General features: G+C 32.0%; 1 protein-coding gene across 1 annotated transcript; it reads right to left on the bottom strand.

Moving 5' to 3' along the window:
• Nucleotides 1-1,017: 1,017 nt before the first annotated feature.
• On the bottom strand, nucleotides 1,018-19,055 carry LOC144422257 (uncharacterized). Its single transcript, XM_078112255.1, has 22 exons — nucleotides 16,268-19,055; nucleotides 15,566-15,816; nucleotides 14,952-15,226; nucleotides 13,966-14,149; nucleotides 13,592-13,899; nucleotides 12,847-13,027; nucleotides 12,572-12,764; nucleotides 11,910-12,006; nucleotides 10,952-11,111; nucleotides 10,712-10,844; nucleotides 10,418-10,620; nucleotides 9,624-9,873; nucleotides 7,115-7,275; nucleotides 6,360-6,459; nucleotides 5,573-5,821; nucleotides 5,357-5,506; nucleotides 5,211-5,275; nucleotides 4,614-4,762; nucleotides 4,000-4,082; nucleotides 3,754-3,890; nucleotides 2,816-2,996; nucleotides 1,018-2,501 (listed from the first exon to the last, which is right to left on the bottom strand). The coding sequence occupies exons 1-22, from the start codon at nucleotides 16,437-16,439 to the stop codon at nucleotides 2,239-2,241; spliced, it is 3,945 nt and encodes a 1,314-aa protein (XP_077968381.1). The 5' UTR covers nucleotides 16,440-19,055; the 3' UTR covers nucleotides 1,018-2,238.
• Between the last annotated feature and the right edge of the window lie 36 nt (nucleotides 19,056-19,091).

The following is a 19,091-nucleotide window of genomic DNA, read 5'->3' as shown; positions in this document are numbered from 1 at the left end:
CATATAAATATGAAAAACAGTAATGGCAAAAGTTGTCTGACTAACAACACACGATATGCAGTGTTATTGCCGTTTAAATTGCATAAAGATATGAAAAATAGGAATAGCAAAAATACAGATTTCTAAAAACGGAATGATGGAACTTCGTTTAGCGCCAATATTGTTTAGCGCCATTTTATTTGCAATGTGGGCAATAGGTTCTGACGAATCTGCACTAAAATTCCGAAAGATGAAAAGTCTGCCGTTTTTCGTGTCATCGTTTCAACAACATTTCATAATTTCCAACTCCAATTGCAAACCTGTGACTGGAGTTTTTTTTAAGTAGCAGAAAAACAACGATGACACACGAGTAAAAATTTTATGCAGTATAAAAGGTATTGTCGACTTGCATTTTATTTGCAATGTGGGCAATAGGTTCTGACGAATCTGCACTAAAATTCCGAAAGATGAAAAAGTCTGCCGTTTTTCGTGTCATCGTTTGTAAGTGTTTCAACAACATTTCATAATTCTCAACTCCTAATGCAAACCTGTGATTGGAGTTTTTCTTCAAGTAGCAGAAAAACTGCATCCCGTCGTTTCTCTTTTTGTCAGTTCGAGAACTAATACACACCCGTGATTTTATACGGGCCCACGAAATTCACGGCTTTTGTACAAAGCCCCCGTCACTAATGCAAAAATGTGAGATTTGGAAAAAAAAACACCACCCCAGTCACATTTTTAAATAACAAATTAGTAATTGTCCAGTTCGGGTTAGGCTTAGGAATGATTTGACAAATTTGAATTTCCAGTGGTATCTGCAATCCTAATCCTTGCTGGATAATTACTAATTTTCTTATTTTGACCGTTGGCGAAGGCTTTGTAAAAAAAAGAAAAGATCCACTCATTTCAAAACACGGGCGTGGTCAGCTACCACAGTCAGGTAAGTTATAACATAGAGAATGAAGCGAATATTTACCAATACTGTGTTCTCACGTGGTAGCAGCAATTCGGAAATACACAGTTCACAACAAAAGGTAATCAGTTAGCTTTATTGCCTTTTAAACATTATTTTGCATGTAAATAAACTGAACTATCATGATTAAAAATGGGAACAAACGAGATTATAAGTGTATATGGATGAAGTAATCTAAATACTGCAATACATAAAAGTGGTAAATAAAACATAGAACTTGAAGATATGTTAAGTTGTCAGGCACCCTTGCTCTTATCTTAATAGCCAGTATTTATTATTTTTAAAACCTTATTTTGTATGTAACTGAATAGAAATCTTCGTATGAGATAACATGAACAGGCACGATGTATGTGTTTAGGCATAAGTATTTTATACACTACACGAATTGTTGAATGCTACAATACATAAAATTGACAAATAAAATATTGAAGAGTAGGTTGAGAAAGTTGATTGGTTGCATATCATACATTCAACAGTGGTTACATAACATACAAAGCACGCAAGAACTTGAACTGTTTGTCTCACATTTTTATATAAAGATTTAAAAATTTGGTCAAAATATTATGGCACTGAAATCGACCCGATGACAGAATAGGAATGTAGAGAACACTCAGTGCTCATTTGTACAATCTTTGTTAGTAAACAAGTTACTGAGTTATAGAACCTGTTAGTCTGAAGTATCATGTCTAGTTAGGCATGTGTGTGACTAATAAATTAGAATAAGGGGAATGCCTTACTTACTTTTTTATGCTGTTTTATATTTCAATCTATCATTCAAAATAAGTACAATAAATATTGCAACTCAAGTTTAAAATTTACTCAACCATGCTGCACAAACCATAATGTACAAGGAAGAGTGGGAAGAATTAGCAAATCTTCGCTGTTGGTACTATATGCGATTGCATCATAATGGGTTACATTCGATGCAAATGACCTACATCTCTACAATGTTTATATAAGGTGAATAAATCAAGGCGCTATTTTCAAACGTACAAGAAGTTTCAATTCTGGGCTTGCAGTATACGAATGCCCTCATCCCCGACTGAGGAGTAATTTCTCTTTATGTAAGTATTTCTTCATATATGATTAATTTCTACTCTGTAATGTGTGTATTATCATCGCATATGTTGTTATTGGCCGTGACAATCATTTTCATTTTGATTATTATGTGGGGTAATCATATTAAGATATTATATATTTTTGAGATTTAACCTATGCTTATGTTATAGATATAGATACATAGCTACTTACAACTGTTAGTTGTCTAAAACGAATACACAACAATATTACTGAAAAGTAATGACATATGATGGATAAACACTTGGATCTGGGAAAACCACAAAGATAGATGGGTTTGATTGATTGTCTACACAACTATCATATCTTGTAGATTGACTTTTCTCTGGAGGAGCCTTGTATGTTGAATTTCCAAGAATATAATCTCCAGTTATTACTTCTGAGAGGAACATATATTTTGTAACATCTTTACAATATCTCACAGAATATTGAGACTTGACTGCAAAATACATACCGCGCCCATATGCTGTACCTAAAAATTGGAAAATTTATTCCAGTAATACCATTTGATACAAATCACTCTTTTACATAAAGTATAGGAATATATATTGAAATCGACAATTTCTCCTATCACCAGATGAAGGTACCCAAATAACAAATTCACAGGGCATTCGTCCATATTATTCGCACTATGGAATTAGGAAGCCAATTTCTAATATGAAACAACACAACTACATCTTGAAACATACATTAAGGCATGAGATTCATTTTAGGCATTGTGCAACAATATGGTCAGATGCTTATTATTTTTTATTAAAAATATTAATAATCAATGGCCTTTTTTACCATGCTCTCCGGCAAAGTTTCTGTCGAATCCAGATGCACAAATTTTATCAACCTTGTCTACAGAAGTTCCATGAAACAACTGCCTGGTAATTATCATGCTCCTACCAGAATACTCCGCTTTTTTATCATTTTCAAGATGTTTGAATTGGGAATACAAAAATCTATTTTGAACTCGTTCAATCTGAAATAATACAATAAAAAGATGAAGAATAATGGAAATTTTTGCGTAAGTAATCAAAAAATGGACATATTTGGAATTATCAATCCATTAGATTACTGTAATACTGAAAATGCACCGTCTCTATTAGTTGTCAGCGTTCCAAATGTTCCATGGTGTTTCTCAGGGCTCAGTTTTTGGACCTTAACTGTTCATACTATTGATTAACGATTTCTTGAATAGTCTTATTTGCAAGCTGCAACCATTAGATCTAACTAAACATTTTTTGATGTAAAATCATACTGTACTTTCACTGTACGTATGTTATTCTTATTTTGTTTATATTCTTGCCGCTGTGCTGACATACTCTGTTTCTCGCAATGATAAAAAGAAGCATTTCAAACTGATTTAAAATCAATCAATCAATCATTTATTTCGGTACTCTGACATAAAAACAAAACAACACAAAAACTGGACAAACAAACAAAATGCAGAGATACCTGGAAGGCGAGCATAACTTAAAATAAAGTTAAAAAACGTAAAAGTACGCGCCCGCCCACCAAAAAAAATAAAAAATATTACTACAAGAATACAAAAAACACGATTCAGAATCGGGCAATGCTTTTTAAGGGATCTGTGGACAACTTACACAAAATATAACAAAATTTAGGTAGATAAATTGAATGTAATAGACTTCTGACGACCTCTTCCGTCCAATTATGGTAATCATCAGAATAATCATCAGAAAAAAAATGAGGAACCGAGAATGAACTAAGCTCACCTTAATCAATTTGGAATATAATGGTCGACTTTCTTCAAATTTCTGTTTTACTTCAAGATATTCAGGCGAATATTTATTCAGTTGGATTCGAATACATTTCGTATCACTTGGCATTGAACTCCAGTTGTGAGGATACTCTGTATTAAATAAAGATGGATTAAAAAATAAGATGAAACTACAGGTTTTGTTTGTTTGAAATGTGGATGATTTATGTAATATCAAATTCAAAACAAAGTGTGTTGATACCTGCTTCCAGTTTCTTGTTAATTATATCCTCAGTTTTTGTGACATTAACTTGTAGACCTTGAATATGGCATTCCTCGACAAACCTGAATTCATACAAAACACAACAAAACGTTTGAATATTGAAAACTAATTGTAACATGACAACATGGGTATATTGAATAGTGCAAACCATGAAAAAATGATCAAATTGTTGATATAAGTTCAAGTAAGTATGAGTTTATTTTGACTACGCAATCAACATAACAAACGATAAAATAGTTGATAAACAAATAAATAAACTGATAAATCAACATTATAGTTATTTCATTAATTTTGCCTCACAATAGCGCACATGAGAATTTATACAATAAGAAATATACAGATTAAATCTAAAGATTTCTACATTTTATATCAATGAAATCCAACTGTATGCTTTTCTGATAGAAATTCAAACAAATTCTCTGCTAAATCTTATTCTCTAATTGTACATCCATAGCAGTTCTCACGCCCGAGTTGTTTCTGTCATGTCAAAACCTCTGGTGCCTACCTACCGGTACATCAATTCCCCATGTTAGGTATAGCCAGCAGTTCAAAAAGTAACTGCAAATTTTGAGCTGAAATATGTATGTACTTACGTGGCTCGCTTCCATTCAAGTAAAACATCATTATTGTCACAAACTTTTTGTAGCTCTGATTTTTCAAAACTGTAAAAATTTTGTTGCGTGCTTTTGATAATGGAAGTTTTAATGCTTTTATCACAAACTTCTTGAAGTTTCTCATAGGCCTGTGAAAATTGTAAAAACAGAAACATCAAGCAAAGATATCTCAGGATTTCCAATTTTATTCTATGTTAGAGAAATATCGTAAGTGAAAGCTCTTTATTATTAACTTGGTCATGAGATTTTGTTTTTAAGAAATAAAATAAAAATTCGGTATACCCAGAAGTTTCTTCATTTAAATAACTGTCAGTGACAAACCCTGCAGTTAGAACATCTCGTAAAAGCATAACAGAACTACTTTGACCATGACACAAAAGAAATTTGATCACAGGACTTTTAGCTATTACATGAAAATAACAATATAAGGTATAAACTAATCTATGAAACATAATTATTACAATTATATCCAGGGCTATGCAGTTGGAGTTGAAAGTTTCTACTGAAACTCAGAGTAAAGATTTTCCAACTCAGAGTTTATTGTAAATTTTTCTGAACTTGACAGTCTCAACTTACCTCATCTACATTTTTTTTACTGTTTCCATAAATCTTCACAGCAATTCCTGTTGACTTGGTTAGACCTAAATACAAAATCAATTACATATTTATCACTAAATATACCAACATTTAGAAATCATAACAATTCAATAAATTATACCTACCTTTTGATGTTACATCTTGAAATACAAATAATTGAGATGACTCGTAAACTATAACCCTGATATCTTTCAAGACTTTGTTTTCGGCTACAAACTGTGAGAATGCCTCTTTCATGCTTGAAGCAACAACTCCAGAATCCAATCCCATATTACCTGAAATATGTTTTGTTAACCCAAGGTCAAGTACTGTTGTGAGTTGCATAGCCAAATATGTCTCACCTGTCCCAATCGTAGGCAGAGCTAAGCTTTGGAGACAAAACCTGTCTGCTACTGTTAATAGGTCCAAAATTGCCTTCGTTAGTTCATTCTTATCAGATGGGGTTGCAATGCAGAAGATATATTTCCATGGCAACAGACCATTTGTAGGACAAACACAAAGTTGATCTTGAATAATCGAAGAAACGTTTTCAAGAACAAGATGCATTAGATCAGCTCCAAACTTCCTTTTGAGAGCTATTGAGACTTGACCTTCAACAAGAAAATTTAAAATTCAATGGTTGTATCTGCATTTACTACGCACATCAATTCCTGATATGTATCGCATTTATAGTGATATACTGGTAAAACACATACATTGCACTTGATAGACAACAGCAAGAAATCTAGAGCAAAATTATGACAGACAAACACAAAATGTACAAACAAATTTCAGCTGTCCGTCCAACAAATTTTTAACTACGAGATTATCGATGTAAGATACGAGTAAACAAATTGTGCCACACAGTATGCAGTGAAAGTGGTAATAACATTACATGCACATTGTTGATTACAAGCTCGATTCAAAACCAATGGGTGGCGAGAAAGTGTGAAAAAATCGAAAAAGTAACCACTAACTACCAAGTTAAATATGACTTCTCTCACATTCCAAGTACAAGGACGGTTTTGGGAACAAGCTGAGAAGATGTAAATATAGAACTAAGTTGTTACATTGGTTTTCAGCAAATTGAAAAAGCTAGATTCAAGGCAATAAATTATTACCAAATGCATAGATTTCACAGAATCTCACCTGAAAAGGTTATTGTTTTTCCTGTACTAATGACAATCGCGTCACATTTTTCATGAACAATATCACCAATTTTGACAGATACCAAACTATTATGATTTTTCTGTTGAAAGAATAAATGGAAAAATTGACAATTTTGTACTCTGACAAATGGTTTTTTATCAGTTGCTAGATAATAATATTATGGTGATCAACAATGGATACATTGACAGTGGGAAATTTTAAGTGATTACCTGGCCAACAAACTCCCTGCCAATTACCAATGTCGCACCACATCGAGATAGTAACGGTGATGCAAGGGCGGCCTATCGGTCTTTTTTCATTGATATACCAAGACATTTTTAATAAGACAGGTGAGATAGTTTATAGTAATTTGAAATAGTTGGTGTAGCAAGGATAGCCAAAACCAAATATTTCATTATTACGAATACATTCTGAGAAAGTATATGAGATATGGAATATTTCAAATAAAACTATTCTAAATTTTTTCTAAATTCATACATTTTTTGTATTGAATATAAGGAATTTCGAATGTATTGAAATATTCAATTTGTTTCGGACTGTGGTATATAGAATAATAGAATCTAATTTAAAATTTGTTATAGACTCTGCTTGACAGGGAATTGTTTGGTTAGTTTACATTACTCTGCTATATATTAAGACCTACCATCCTTCTGAGTAGTTTACAGAAACCATTTGAAGATTTTCTTTATTTATATAGTTATGGACTAAGACAGGCAATAACAAAATTAACTAACTTGTCCTATCGGATTCAGAATTATTGAACATTTTGTCTCGTGCTCTGTCATTTGCAGACTAGCTTTACCATCTCCAGATAAATACTCATACAAAGCATAGCCAATGATTTGATTTTTTTTTATTTCAATCTCTTTTTCCAAGTCCTCCAACTCGATATCAACTGAAAAGCAATTCCATTATAAGATGCATGAATGTCATTAGTAAGGTTAAAAATATTTAACATATTCCTTAATAGACTTTGTTTCCGAAGCGGTATTAACGGTTGTAGTGCCATATCATGTGTGACTAGGTTAAATATCTGATCAAATTCCATGTTAATATCGAGGCTCATACACAACAGAGCCAATCTTATAATAAAAATCAGACCTATATATATACCAGTATTTAAAAGTTGAGATATCGTTTCCAATGAACATATATTTGAACAAGCTGGTAGGCACCCAGGATCTCCGCTGATAGTTGAGGCCCTAATTGACGATGCGATACAATATGCAAAAGAACTTGATAGAAAACTACTTTTAACCCCAAAAACTGAAAGTAAAAAAGAAACCTTGCTACTGTTCATCACAAGTTATCACCCGACCCAACCAAATATCCGAAAAATTTTTTCAGATTACCAATATATTCTGGACAACAACGAAAGACTAAAAGAAATTTTCCCCAAGCCACCAAGACTATCTCACCGCAAGTGCCCTACTCTAAGAGACAGATTAGTCAGAGCAAGATTGAAATCAGAAACACCAGTCAAAAAGAATCCTGGATTTTTCAAATGTGGCAGGAAGTCATGCAGCACTTACCAACATTCCGAAGCAAGAAAAATTGCAACAAGCAGACACAAGGACGTAGAAATGAAAATTGATCAGAAAATTACTTGCAACTCGGAGAATGTCATATACTTAATAAGCTGCAAAAAGTGTGGCATGCAATATATAGGAGAAACGGGAAGACATATAAAATATAGAATAAGTGAACATATCAGAAGTATTAAAATCCAAAACAAAGATTTAGTTGTAGGTGCCCATTTCAGCCAACCGGCACATTCACTCAAAGACTTCAGTGTCATTGGCATTGAAAAACTATTCCATGAACACATTTATAGAAAAAACAAAGAATCTTATCTCATTCATCTCTTCGGGACACATGAGCCACAAGGAATGAATAAGTTTAAAGCAATTACTAATCTTTCATTCATTGTGAAACTCATCCTTTGTATTTAATGTTATTCTCAGGGTTGGATCATGCATGGCCAGATATGTCATCAACAGACAAACAATCAATATATTATAATTGACTCGAAGACGACTTTTCTGGTCAGCATCATCCAGTGCTGAGAAACACAAAACACCATTGTTTAATTTGGACTTCAATTGTTCAATATATAACAAAGAGAGAGAGAGCTCATCAATGTCATCTCATCTCAGTCACCCGCTGTTATTTATTCAAGAATTCACTGATTTTATTGATTATTTAACATGCGTAACTCCCATACTCTTATACTGATTGTTTAAATATGTATGTAACCGCTTTTCTTGTTATAGTATGTCTGAAGAAGTCTGACCTTGGTCAGACGAAACGTTACAGAAATATATTTGTGTTAGTGTGCAGCAAGACTCTTGAATCACTTAAGTTCGTCATTTTTACTCTTGCTACAGCATCCTTGCATTATATGCATACGGATCCGCCGGCACAAAAGCATAGAAGAAGGATGGGTAGTTAGTCTCGCAGAAACCAAATCATTAGCACAACATAATATAAGATAACTGGAAAAATCTTATGGATCTGCGAGTTGTTTCGCAACAATGAAAATGAAACATCAATCGTGAATTTGGGTAAAACACATAATATTAGGGTGACAGGATAACCCACATGAAAAATTTCATCCAGATCTATCTAGCCATTTGGGCGCTACAGCTAGACGAAAAAGACAGACAAATAGACATACAGAATGACCGATAATAAGGGTCTCCTACAAAGGAGATCCAATAAAAATATTGTTATACAAAATTACTTCAGTTTTGACACTAGCTCAGCATTTTATCTACGAGTAAGAGCTCACAGACAATGAAGTATGTATGACTAATTAAAACTTATTCATTTCTAAATTTCAAACAAAAATTTGGTCAACAATTATAATAGAATAGATAAAACATATATCTTCAGTTTAGCATTGATTCAAGTAATTAATTATATGATTACTTGATCATTGCAAAATTAGTAAACATCAAGAAATGTTTTTAGTACATTTTAATTCAAGCTGGTAAATTTAAGTAGTATTTATCTGAATCCATGATATTACAAGTTTAATAGAGTAATAATTTGTGATAGAGTAGGTTGTATCGTAGCAATTGAATGATATTACAACAAAGCCAAACCAAATAAAACAAATACATGCAACAACTATGATTTTCCATTAAAATATTTATTCACAAAAGTGTGAGGCTTGACAAATATTTATCGATCAATCAGAATAATTAGTTTGACAAATAGAAGAAATAACAACATACATACCCGTATCAATGTCCTCTTGTGCAAATGTGACAAGCAATCCAGTTTTTGTACTTTCTGTCACTAATTTAACAGACTTTGCTTTGTTGATTTTACAATGGTTGATGACATGTACAGCAATTTCTTTTGACATGGGGTAAAATTCATTCTTGTTATTCATATCACCCATCAGTTTTATTGTTTCAATCATCTCCGTCCTCATTTGTGCATGTTGGAAGTTGAAGCAAAACACAGTAATTTTTCTTGCATCTCGCTGAAATAAATTCAATGTGAAGAATATAATACTCGACCAAATATACTTCCTAGGCTTCAGAGCATACATAAACATGAAGAATAATAGTGCACAGCAAATAAATTTAAGTTTTGCTGTGACCAATCTAGTGCAATAAAACAACTATACTACAATAGATTATCTACATAATATATATTAAAGCACTTTTCTTGATGCCAGCTTGAGATTACGTGAAAACCTTCGTTTTCTCACAAATCAGTAAAAGTAACTAAGTAAGATTTACAAAATATTGCATATTACAATGGAAGCCACTGATATAGGTTACAAATGGTTGTTTATCTAAACTGGCATGCTATAAGATTGAAACACACATCCATATTAGTATAATTTTATTGTAGTATTTTATAGTAGTAATTTTATTCTAGTTTCTGTAATTAACAGAACATAACTGACCTCCAAATTTTTTCGAGAGTTTACTATATAAAATATATATTATTTAAAATAAATTTAAATATTCAATTAAGTTTGATCATCCATATTACATTCATCACACAACATGCCTTACCTCCAATTTCAAATGAACAATTTTATCTCTGAAAGCTTTATTCAAGTTAGCAACCACTTCAGAAAATGGGGCATCTTTCTGATATTCAGCAGGCGATATATCGAATTCCACTATAGTTTCCTTCAAAAGTCCATTTGCCTTTTGCCAATGGACATCATTGACAGCAACCAAACTAACTTCAGAATCTCCAAAGGCTAAAGATCCTGTGAAATTTAAAATTTTAATTATGGTAGAAAACTATATATATTTAAAATGGAATCCAAGATAATGTGATAAATAATAAGTTCCCTCAACCTTTAACATATTCCTTTTTGAATTGCTCGTATAAGCCATCAAGAATATTTTTATTTTGCTGGGAATTTCCACATTTTTTGAGAAATGTCAACTGATCTGATGTAAGGCCTTCAACTGGTCTTTGATAGGTTTTCTGAAAATGCATGAGAAGTTAAATGAATTATTATATATGATGAGAACAGTTTTGAAACAATCTTCAAAAATATGAATGTATAAAGAAAGTGAAAATAAATGACAAACCGTGGATAGCTCTCCTAAAATTTCTCTAGCAAGTTGTATTGTGTTCAACTCTCCTTTGTATATAATTTTCCCTTCTTCAGAAGGTTCAATAGATACACGATGTCCTTTATAGCTGCATTTCTGCTCAGTTTTTTTCCAAAGATCACATTCCCTTTGCGCACTGCATGAATGTAACAAAATATTGTACACAAAATAAGTGATATTATTTAACCTCATGAATAAGTAATTTAAACCCAACAGCATCCAGTTTCATACATGCAGAGTGACAGAATTTTCACGAAAAAAAAATATATACAGGGTGTTATAAAAGTAACGTAAAATTAACATAAGTTCAGATGAAATTTTACTACAAACATTTAACGACTGACACCTTTTAACAGTATTGAATTAGGGTGAAATGCCATTTAAACATTTCATGACTGACGCTTTTTAACAGTTACATTTTGAACGTTGCCATGACGAAAAATTTTACCTCAATTTTGCGTAACTTCTTTTACCACCCTGTATATATTCAATGATTTTTGTATATTAATACTTCTCAAGTGTTAAGAATGTAAATTAGGTGTTAGGCAAATTCAATAGTCATCTCCAGATCTGGCACAAGGTTTGAATAGAATAGATAAGATAATATATATATAAATAGATAATTTCTTTATGATAGATGAGAAAATGCACAATTTTTCAAATAATTTCCGTGGTGGGATGGCTGTACTTAAATGTAATGCAATAAATATTTTAACCTCACAAATGTAACTGTGAAAGAGCACAAACAGGAAGAAAATATTCTGTAAAATCACGAGTACGGTATATGTGAACATCAAAATCAACATTGAATGTTGATTCAAATATTTCAGTGCTTACTTTAAGACAAATGATATAAACATTGCACAATACTTTAAAACAAATAATCAAATTTGTATTGCTTCGTTTCTACCAAGTAAATAAAGAAAAATATTACATGAATACATCTACAGATAAAATGCGCTCTTCTCTTTTTTCACTTTTTATTTCAAAATCTATGTCTTCAATTCTTTTTTCTACTTTTTCTTTCAAACCTGGGAAATGTAAAAAAAATTCCATCACACATTAATATAAAAACTTCAGCTGATAATATTTCATTTAATCATTATCCTTGAAATGCAATCACTCAAAAAATTATAACAGAAATATTAAATAATCTGGCCTGATTTAATTAAAAAACTAGGAAATGGTTTTCAAGAGGTAAAGGCAGTGACTATTGATCTATGAACTAAAATACATACTAAACATGTAGTATATCAACAGAAAAAAATGAGATAGAATATGTAGAAAGGAAGTGAGGATATATGAAAAAATAGCTTTCCTTATTTTAATTTAGTAACACTTTCGGACCACATATAAATATATAATAATTAATCTTTTTCTACAGAAATGAATGCTTTATTGCGATCTTCCATTAAGTCTTTCTTCAGACACAACAAGAGAATTTGATCGCACAGAGATAGTTATTTTCGTTCAAAAAATACTACGGTACTCAACATGAAAAATGTCAGAATGTTAATCAAAATATTCTTAGAGCAGCATATATAAAATGAAAAGTCGAAAATGTTACAAGGTAGTAAAATGCGATTTTCAACTCACCTGCATATTTTATTGTCCCAGTACTAGGGAAAGCCTGCACAAAAACACCAGGTTCTTTACAAAATAATTTAGGAAATTCTTCCATGACACTTTCCATTTTATTGACATTATATTTATTAGTTTCTGCTGAAAATTGGTCAAAGTAGTTGCCAACTTGTTCCCAAGCCCTCGATTTGTCAACATCACTGGTATGCTAGGTGTAAATATTAAAATTACAACAGATTTTCACTTGCAAAGCCTATTATAAATAGAACTAGTCATTGAGAATACAAAACCTTTTTTCTGAAAGTAATGTGAACTTTAATCTGCCCTTTATCATTGGTGATTGACACTTCTGCCAGTTCACCACAACAAAGTCCAAGTTTTATTTTGGCATCAGCGTCGTTGTAAACAAACTTCAATACTGCAGGTTTATAGTCTTTTGTATCAAATTGTACCATGGTCATAGAAGCAGCTCTAGTAAACCAAAATCAACATATGCAATAACAGAATGAATAATTTGTCTAGAAATGAATAAAACCATAAACACCATTTAATCAGTAACAATAGCAATAGTATTGTATTAGGCGCTGTATTTGCGCCTAAATTTTGATTCCATTGTTATGTATATGTTTATTTGGTGTTGTGTTGTCTCTATTTATATATATTGTCTTGTCTTATAAACTCCCCTGTACAAACAGTTTTGTATACTCCACCCTTACCACTTTCACCACACCAAACGACCCATTGCCCCACCTTGCAAAACTGTCTATATAAGGGACCATACTATACATATTTAATCTAATGTTTTTTGTTTTATATTTGTTAAAAAGGGTGCATGCCGCACATTTGTGTTTTAGGCCAGTACGGTCTTGTGCATGCATCCTGTCTTACATAATAATAATCGTTCATTTATTTTTTTAACCCTATTACGAGACGAATAAACATACATACATATACTAGAAAATCGCATTGTAAGATTACTGAATATAGTCAATTATTCAAAAAAATAATAATAACATAAGAAGTGAAAGGTTTTACCTCAAAGAAGATTGACTATCTGCTGATGAATGTATTGTTGAAGCACCTAGTAATTTTTCCATCAGGCTTCGATAGTGTTGTACTTGCGAAGAAGTGCCAACAACATTAACAACACCTGTATTCAGAAACCACTGCACGTAATGATCTTGAAAGTTTTTGGTTTCAAATAAATCAGGTTTGTAAGGCCTTTGTTTAGCTATCACAGCTTGATCAACTTTTCCTTTCCACACAGTAAACTGCATAAAAAATCGCTTTAACTTCATTCTGCACTCATTTTCGAAATCTATATGTAGTTTTGCATGTGACATCTGTAATATAAAATTTGTAAAATATTATAAACGGAAACAAATTTACAAATTTTACTTTAATATTACCTGGGTAGGAGAAACATGAACTGTTAAAGTTTTATCTTTTATAACAATTTTGACATTGGCTAAACCAGTTAAACATAAGGACAACTGATCCTTGTAAGTTTTCGCATGTGAGACAAAGCGCATGATTGCAGGTTCATCATCTTCATAATTAAAAGGATGTGCAGTGGGATTTGCAGGAGGTGGCCTGAATAAAAATATCAATAAATATATTTTTGCAATACATTTTAACAGTGACGCTTTACTTTATTGGTTAAGTTTATATTTTGAAAAGCTATAAAATTATTCTGCTACATATTATTATGCACCACAATTATAAGTTGAGAAACAGACGAGATCCAATTTTGCGTTGATCTCTTTCAAACTAGGTGAGAAGAAGAAATTGTATAGTAGCATAACAGTAAGCATAATACCAAGCATGACCATTACATTGTATTCTCGAATGTTAAATACCAAAAGTCTACATTTTTATGATGGACTGATTATTAATGTATCATACATTGAACTGCTTCAAAAATGATATTTTGTTTAGGTAACATATTTAAGTGCCATCTATGTTATACTGTGTTTCCAGATTTTCTGCAGTCTTTTAATAAGTTGTGATTTTCAAGTCGAATCAAGATGATCGCTAATAGTAGTTGACAATGACATATAATTTATATATGCCTCCAAAGTTGACCATGCATGATCAAAAATAATGGATTTTGTGGCCATAAAACAATTAATAAACCTTGTTAATAATGTTAATGAAAACAACTGCATGTATAGAAATATAATATCAAGAATTGATAGAAACAAATCCTGAACTGTCTCAATATTTTTTACTGAGAATTGCTTTTTACCAAATCACCCATTCTCAGGCATCTGGAATGATTTGATATTATAATAGGATAAGAGACCACAATTTGTCATACTGCTTTATCTGTCTTATCTCTATCAGAAAAATTAGCCTCTCAAAGCAATTATTAATGACACAAGGAGGTACTTACATATTCTTGGGTGATTTCTCTAAATGAGTTTTTATCAAATTTTGAACCTCTCCAACAATAGTCTTTGGTCCAATGACAAGAATAGTTGATGAATCATTGAACCAACAAATGAAACATTGTTCTTTATACTTTGCACGGATCGTTTTGATATGTTTGACATCAGCCCCAGAACAATTTACAAGTTTCTCATTCCATGTAGAATATAAGTTGAGAAATCTTTGAATACATTCTCCACAATTATCTTCACTTTTGACAAATTGAAATTCTCCAGTATTCTTAAAAAAAATAATTTTAAATGGACGCCATCACTACAATTTGTCACTTTCGTAGAATAATTAAATTGTTCAATTTTATCTGTTCATTAGAGGTTTATTGAAATTTTATAAGATAGAGTCAAAAAGTTTGGGACAAATTTTGAAAAAGCCCAATGATCAAGGTAGGTGAACCACATCTGTGACTTCTAAAAATGAGCTGTTGAGTAATAAAAACAAACTGAAAGCTCAAAATCTCAATTGCATAATTCAAGTTAACATGAGCTTTTACTAAACCATGATATAACTTTTTATACAATAATTTAACTCTAATTATTGGTGAGATATATGCAGAGTCGATACCTGAACTTCAATCTTTTCAGATGATATATGCAGCAATTTCAAATTATATTGTTGCAGCATTTTTTTGAATTCTTCAGTGTGCTTTGGGCTTTTACTCAGGTAGTTCAGTATTGGCTTTGGATATGCTTCAGATACCAAAAAAGTATGAATCCCTGTATTCGCATTATTTTCCTCCAAATATTTTAATTTCAATTGATGTTTCTGCCCACCAAATGTCAGAAAAATGGATGAGGTCAGCAATTTTTGCTGGGCTAAAAAAATAATATATATATTCTCTAATTTCTTATACATGCATGCAATTTTGTGAATGCGAAAGGTTTCAGTATTAAGCCATATTCCAAATTATCTTATGCCTAATTTTAAAAATGTTTACAAAATTTTGTTCAAACAAAACTTAAAAAATAATATTACCGGTACCTTGAAAATGAATTCATGATTTAGGTCAAATATTTGTCATGATTTGAAATGATATAAAATTGTTACCTTTGGAATTGTCTGTAATAATCTAAACGGGGACTCATTATAACAAAATCATAACCCCTTGGGTAAGGCAAGTTCATTAAACCCATGGGTTCATTAAACCCATGGGTTCATTAAACCCATTGAGGTGCGACCACACTTCGGTACTGCTACATGTAACAGAATGAAAAAAGAAATAAACTGAGCAACTTGTATATTTCAGCAAGTATGCATATTTTGTACCTCTAATATCCACTACTGTTATCTTTACAAGGTTATCATTGAGCTGTTCATAGTCTTTGATACAGCCAGCACCACCAACTTCTTCTAATTTCAACTTAAGCTTTGATTTTGGAAAGTTATTTGGAATATTTGATACCAAAATTCTTGATGAATATCCTGAATGATGTGCCATAATCGGTGGGTTTTACATTCAAAATAGAGAGTTCAGATAAATCAGTTTCATGAAGATTCTTCTCAGATTCAACACTTGTGTACTAAAGATATTTTTTAGATAGCAATAAAAATTTTGTTAGTTTTTCTGTGCTTGTTCATATTATGATTCAAGCAAAATAAGTTCTAATTGGCAAACTTGATCAAATATTAACCCAGCTTGACTGAGTGTAAGAGATTTTATTTCAACAAAACTATTAAAAAAGAACAATAGTACAGATTTTCATAGAAATACAGTGCAGCGAATATTTAAACATTGAATCGTGTTGGTCAGTACGCAAGACCCTCACACGTCACCGAAGCTCCTGACCATTTTATTTATGCTGTGATCGAACTGTCGTTATGTATTATAACAATATGAAATTATAAAATAAAGACAGAAATCTGTCTTCAAAAAAATAGTCTTCATGCAGGGAGGCTGACGTCAACTCCCACGACCTACACTCAATCAGGCAACCAATAAAGGTAACAAGAAGGGAGGTCATGAACCATGATGCATCAAATGACTAATCTGTTTTATTATTTTTATGTTCATCCAGGAAAACAAAATCTTGGCTATTATATTGCCTACTGTATCCCAGCTATCTCATTATTTCAATAACCTTTCTTCTCTCACACATTGAGACAAATGGAATTCTAATGATAATTTACTGTTTTAGGAGTGACATTTGAAAATTCATTATAGAAGCTCAATCAGACTGGACATTATCAGATGTGGATATATTTTCGAGAAGTCCGCAGCGGATCACATCTCAGAGTCACAGAGTGGCTAATGAAAGAATAGGATTGGAATAATAGTTCAATAGGCGTTATAGCCTTGAAGTTAAAGGTCTAAGCTGCACTGCTTTGACATCGCTGGTTACACATCTCAGGTTCAAATCCCATGTCCACCACCTACAGACCAAATATGGGTAAGCAAAGCAGAACCCAAAATAGCAGCTCCTTGCACATTATTAAATATCAATGGATGCTTGCGCAGGGTCTTGCTTGAACCAAAATGCACGAGTAAGCATATAAACAAAATTATGGACTATTTTTGCATAAGTGTACCTGCTGACATCCTATCAATCATTTTTTTATTGAAATGTTAGAAAAATATTTTGAGTTGACTGAATGTTTTTTTTACGTTTGCCTTAGAATGTATGCATCGATCATGTGATATTTTAGTCTTGTAGTTTGGTTTTGACAACATTTTAGGATCTAGAATGTGTTGACTTATTTATGTCTGCTTTTATCAATCTATCATTCCATATTTACACTGCTCCAGAGTATAGGGATTATCTAAACATTAAACTACTGCATCTAAACAGGTTTTTCACCCATCTACCTATGTCTTGCTCTACCGTCTGACCGTATTCTGTTATTGCTGTATTGTTTTTGTGTGTCTGCGAAGTCTTAAACTTTACGATTTCCCTCTTGTTTTTGTTTGTTTGTGACGTCGGTATTAAAAATGAAAAATAAACTAACTTTTTTAATATTACCATCAAAATACCTAAAAAAACATCCATCTCATCTCATGCACCTACCAATTTTGAAAAGTACAATCTCACAGTAGGGTAATCCCCAGTATCAAAAGTGGTGTTTCCCCATCCGTCGAAACAGATATTGAAAGTCAGTCCCGAGTCTATTATATTTTGTACAAAAGGCTACTAACAACAACTTCTAAAAATACTTTTTTTACCTAAAAAAATTTCGTAATTCCTATTATGAATTATCCTAACTGGATAATTTTTTAATAATTCACACATTTCTGCATTGGTGGCGGGGTTTCGTACAAAAAATCCCACTGTTTTATGTTATATATGTTAGTTAGATTTGATGCTCGTTGTATGTTGAGAATTGCCTATTTCCTAACCTGGGTTATATTATTACAAACCTTCAACTGCCGTGACATACTTGTATTATACAACTTAAGTAATGTTGAGAATTAAAATAAACTTAGATTTGTGGTTTCTCTTATGCACTAACTGAAAACAGAGATCTGATTGAATTTACTTCATAGCGCTGTATTGGTCTGATATCCTATTGTGACTTATATCAGTTGATGTCTGAATAATACAGTAAATAGTTTATTTGATAATTGGGTGTTCTTCAGTTGAAAACCGATATATTGACAATTCTCAATGTAATGAATGAACAAAGTCATACTGGCGTATGGTTAGCGTAAAACAAAAATATGCGGCAATCGCTCCTTCTGATAAATTTTAAACAATACGAACATTTTAAAATACATATAGCCTACTTAAAAAGGCAGCTGGGTTATAGGGACAAAGTGATGGCTAGAGTAGGTGAGTGATGGTGGTGAAGTGTGCCTTTCAATATAGTATTTTTCTGTATACATGATTTTGTTGAAGTCAAATGAAAATTTTTTACAATTCAATTGAAAATTCTTAAAACAGACGACAACAACGGCAGCAGGGTCATCGAATCGACTTTCCATCCGAAGGCATAAATTTTTCAAAGTCATCACTGGAGATTCGAGTCCGTTTTCGGTCAGAACATCTGAGATTAGTTGAAGTTGATTTGAAGTAATTTGAGGAGTTCTTGCTTTTACATAACCAATTATTGTCCAACCTGCACAATAACCATATCAATATTACAAAAATAAATTATC

Source organism: Styela clava, chromosome 4 (assembly GCF_964204865.1).
Source record: "Styela clava chromosome 4, kaStyClav1.hap1.2, whole genome shotgun sequence".
Classification (NCBI taxonomy): domain Eukaryota; kingdom Metazoa; phylum Chordata; class Ascidiacea; order Stolidobranchia; family Styelidae; genus Styela; species Styela clava.
The sequence above is the reverse complement of the archived record's forward strand: the minus strand, read 5'-3'. Positions and strand labels throughout refer to the sequence as shown.